General features: G+C 37.5%; 1 protein-coding gene across 1 annotated transcript; it reads right to left on the bottom strand.

Moving 5' to 3' along the window:
- Positions 1-273: 273 nt before the first annotated feature.
- Positions 274-3520, bottom strand: LOC110622264 (WD repeat-containing protein 44). The gene is made up of 7 exons (XM_021766724.1): positions 2012-3520; positions 1852-1942; positions 1620-1777; positions 1413-1464; positions 1250-1323; positions 1068-1161; positions 274-995 (listed from the first exon to the last, which is right to left on the bottom strand). The coding sequence occupies exons 1-7, from the start codon at positions 3518-3520 to the stop codon at positions 274-276; spliced, it is 2700 nt and encodes an 899-aa protein (XP_021622416.1).
- Between the last annotated feature and the right edge of the window lie 627 nt (positions 3521-4147).

The following is a 4147-nucleotide window of genomic DNA, read 5'->3' on the forward strand; positions in this document are numbered from 1 at the left end:
TATAAAATCACAGTGCTAGTTGTCAGAATACATCACAAGAAGGCACAAATCATACAATAAATCTTACATACACTCGAGTATATACACCTATCTAATCAACAACTCTTATTTTAACTAAAATCATGGTACATCTTGATTGGCTGAGAGTGGGGTGTTTATTCAACTTGAAGCAGGTAAGAATTTTTCCGGTTCATATTTGAAAGCAAAATTCTCTCTAATACCAGAAAAAAAAAAAAAAAAAAAAAAAAAAAAAAAAAAACCATATGCAATGCCTCAAAATAGGTTTGATTGGCGAGGTAATCCAAAATTTTGGTAAGCTCTAATTTCACCTCCCAATGTTGCAGTAACAATCACCATGCCCCATGCTGTTGCCTGGACATTTTGGTTGCCATGCAACCATGACCAAGATGAAGGCCAAGAAGAAGACTTGGAAGGACCAGCTGAAATCGAAGGTGACTCACCATATCTCATGGAGGAAGAAGCAGACTTGAACGAGTTTGCGAGACCGGAATCCAACCAGCAAACCGGAAAAAGGTCTTCTCCAAGGGACGGAGCTCTATCTACATTTTTGTTATTGTTGTCTTTTTTGTTTGGAAGAGGTGGCAGTTTTCTCTCATTACCTGTAGCTGATGAATTATCTTCTCTGGTTGGTGAATCCGATGCAGAAGATGGAAAATTTCTCCGACTACTTACAGAAGATTCATCATTTGTTGGCGAACTAAATGATGAAGAACGCTTAGAATGTCTTTTTGAATGATGCTGCTCAGGTGGAGGATCACCTCTCACAGTACCAGGCCACAGGATTGCAATTGATACATCTCTACATTGAAAGTTTTCATGAGACTTTGTCTTCGTCATATTTTTTCCTTTTCCTGATGTCCCTGCTCGCTCGTCTCGCTTCCAGAGATATACGTGGGAATCTTCACTTGCACATATTACAAATTTTCCATCTGTGCTGAATGAAGCAGCAATTTGGCTGTTGAGATTTCTAAAACCTGTAAACCAACAACATTTTCATTATTATCAACTTAGCAGTTTAATGTTGTTATGATGATTTTGGGGCGTACCTTTAAATTTATAAACTAATTCTGAACCGTCTATAATCCGAATTCGAGAATCAGCAGAAGCAACAAGAACTTCAGTTGGATTGCATGGGGAAAACTATATGAATATAGATATAGTCAATTGGCTTGTTGACAGAGTAATGTAGCCAAATATATACCAAGGCATACAAAAGAAAAAAGTTTACCTGGAAACCAGTTATCTTTTTTGGACGCTTCTTGTTGTGCAAGTCAATATGCTCTGCTCGACTCAGTTTACAATCTGGCAAAAAGGAATTAAAAAGAAATCAAGAGTTCTGCTTAGAATTTGCAATGATAATGAAATCTAGCCGAGGAATTCATTGTTCATACCCTCAACATTGTACATGCGGCAACTTCCTTTATGTGAACCGATGAGTGCACCCTTCAATTATCACAACAAAATAATTAATGAGTCATCAAAGAAAAGGGATTAACATTTACATAGCATAATTAAACTTCCAAGTGATAAAATATTTAACACCAATTATTATTAGTAATTAGAGCTCGGGAAACGTTTTACAGTCACAATCTCCATACCTGGCCATCAGGAGTGTAGCAGACTGCAGTGACCATCTCATGAAGATCAGTCCAATCCACAAGCATTCTATCAGGTATGTTCCAGATACGAACTTTGTTATCTAGCGAACCACTTATGAAATAGTTATCATCCATTGGATTGAAGTGTATGCAAGTTACTGCAAAAAAAAACAAATAATTAGTTCATATAAGTTAAAAATATTATGCCTTGGACAACATATGAATATCTTACCATAATCATTATGAGCAAACAACTTTAGACAACTCTTGGTTTCCATGTCCCAGAGCCGAACTGTTTTGTCCATTGAAGATGAGAGCAAGAGCTGCAAATCCATAAAATTATATATTGTATGCTAAGCTTAACTATTGTAAAATAATAGTGAGATAGTAACCTGAGATCTGGACCAAGACAAGTCCAAGACATCATCAAGATGGCCGGTGAAAGAGCAGATCGGTTTCTCCGACAGTGAAAACACAGTTTCCGGCACATGGACATAGTCTGGAATGAGAGAGCTTTTCCGGCTTAATGAACCCTTCTTCTTCTTTTTCTTTTCTGAAGGCATTGGGGTGACCTCTCCTAGACCCGGTGTTGAAAAGGGATTCAAAGACATAATTTCACATTCTTGAACTTCCCATATATGGATAGTTCTATCTTCACCCCCACTTGCAAGTAATTGGGTGTCAGGACTGAACTTCATGGTCCATATGGAGCCTTGATGAGCTTGAATCTCTTGGCATAAATGCAAAGCACTAAGCTCCTTGCAAGATTTTCCATTTTGTCTAACTTTTATCCATCCAGAAGGTGACGAATTCTTGCTTTCTGCTTTTGATTCTGCTTTTGGTGAAACAATATCTCTCTCTTTATCAATACCTTTTAGTGACATAGAATGAGCCATACCTTTTGCTTTCTTCAAGAAAGCTGCGCCTCTTCTCTTGCTATTTCTGAAACTCTTGGATAGATATTTATTTGCAGTCAATTTTCTTTCATCACCATTCATCTTGTTAACATTTTCTCTTTTCATTAACTCCTTAACAACCGGCGAATGCCCGACGCTTTTCTCGAATTCTTCCATGGTTAATTGCTTCCCTGTTTGCAGATCACTCACCTTATTCCAATTCCCATCATGATTATACTCGTTAACAATGAATTCTTTACCTGTATCCAAGTTCTTTATCAAGAAGAAAGCACGAAATCTGTTATCTGATATTGAAGGCGTTAAGCTTCTCTTTTGTTCAAGTGAGCGAGTCTTTTTTCTATCCTTTGTTGAAATTCTAGCAGGATCCTGATAAGGATATATTCGGGCCTGTGATACAATTATCATTGAAGATGATCTCGTCAGGCGTTGCTTGGAGATATTGCCAAGTATTTCTTCTTTTCTTGTTTTCTCTACTGAAAAAGAGGCTATGTCATTGCCAGACCTGGAACGGACCAGCACTACCGGTACCGGTGCAGGTGAAGGCTTTGGCTTCGTATCTTTGCTGGGATCAGTTTTTTTATCAGGAGAAGCATGACGATTTGTAATCTTGGTCGAAACAGCACGCGTCAAGTTTTTACTGGAGATGTTAAGCAGCTCTTTATCGGCTGATAGCCCCATGCCTTGAAGGAGGCGTTTGCGGCGTTCTTTAATGGATCCAGGTGCTGACAACCAGATATCGTATTCTGGTGACATTGCAGCTGCGGCAGCGGTAGAATAATTGCGAAATTCGGCTGTGGAAACAGATGAAGCAAAGGACAAGCGGGTATCTTCAAAGTCATTAGTCTCATCTTCTGAGCCAGAGGAGGCGCGCTCGAGCGGAACGGCAGAGGAGAGGCGGTCACGGGACTCAAAGAACCGGTCATCGTCGTCGTCTTGGTCGCCGAGGGCGTCCCAGTTCATTGTAAACGTTTTCTTTCGCTCCATATGACGCATCAGTGGCGAGGAAGAGAGAAAATCAATAGGAAAGAATGAGATAAATCAACAGGAAAGAAAATGAAACAAGTTCAGGAGGAGAGAAAAGAATTTTTCTGAAATTTCTTGATTCTATCGTTTCTTTCTTTTTTTTTTTTTCTTTCCTGGTTTGAGTTTTGGAATGCAATGGAAGAGAGGAAAATAAGGTTTCGGTTATGGGTTTGTGTTATTTGAGGATTTTAAAATTAAGGAGGGAAAGAAACGGTCAAAGTGGTCAATCATCATCATCTGTTTTCACGTCGTTCATCGTCCATTATTCCCTGTTTTGCTTTCCACGTATTTGCATTTTCATCAAATTATCCACTAGCATCTTCCCACGTTAGTTTATTATATAAATATATATGTTCAGTAAGATATTATTGAATTAATTTAAAGATCACATTAGGATTCTCATATATTTTTAGGGGTTTTTATCCTGATGTCAAAAAATTTTGACAATTTAAATTTAAAAAAAATAATTATTAATTTAGGATTTAATTGCCACGTATTTTTTTTTTCTATATCAAATTAGCAAAAACTCTATATTTTTAACTCAACATAATTTAAAAATCACTATTAAATTAATGATTCATATAAATT

Source organism: Manihot esculenta, chromosome 9 (genome assembly GCF_001659605.2).
Source record: "Manihot esculenta cultivar AM560-2 chromosome 9, M.esculenta_v8, whole genome shotgun sequence".
Lineage (NCBI taxonomy): Eukaryota > Viridiplantae > Streptophyta > Magnoliopsida > Malpighiales > Euphorbiaceae > Manihot > Manihot esculenta.

Excerpts from the sequence above, each read along its gene's own strand:
- LOC110622264 (XM_021766724.1), bottom strand. The coding sequence starts at position 3,520 with ATGGAGCGAAAGAAAACGTTTACAATGAACTGGGACGCCCTCGGCGAC. Across the intron at positions 1,778-1,851 it reads GTTTGCTCATAATGATTATG|TAACTTGCATACACTTCAAT; the intron begins GTAAGATATTCA and ends TTTTTTTTGCAG. Across the intron at positions 1,465-1,619 it reads GCTACACTCCTGATGGCCAG|GGTGCACTCATCGGTTCACA; the intron begins GTATGGAGATTG and ends TGATAATTGAAG.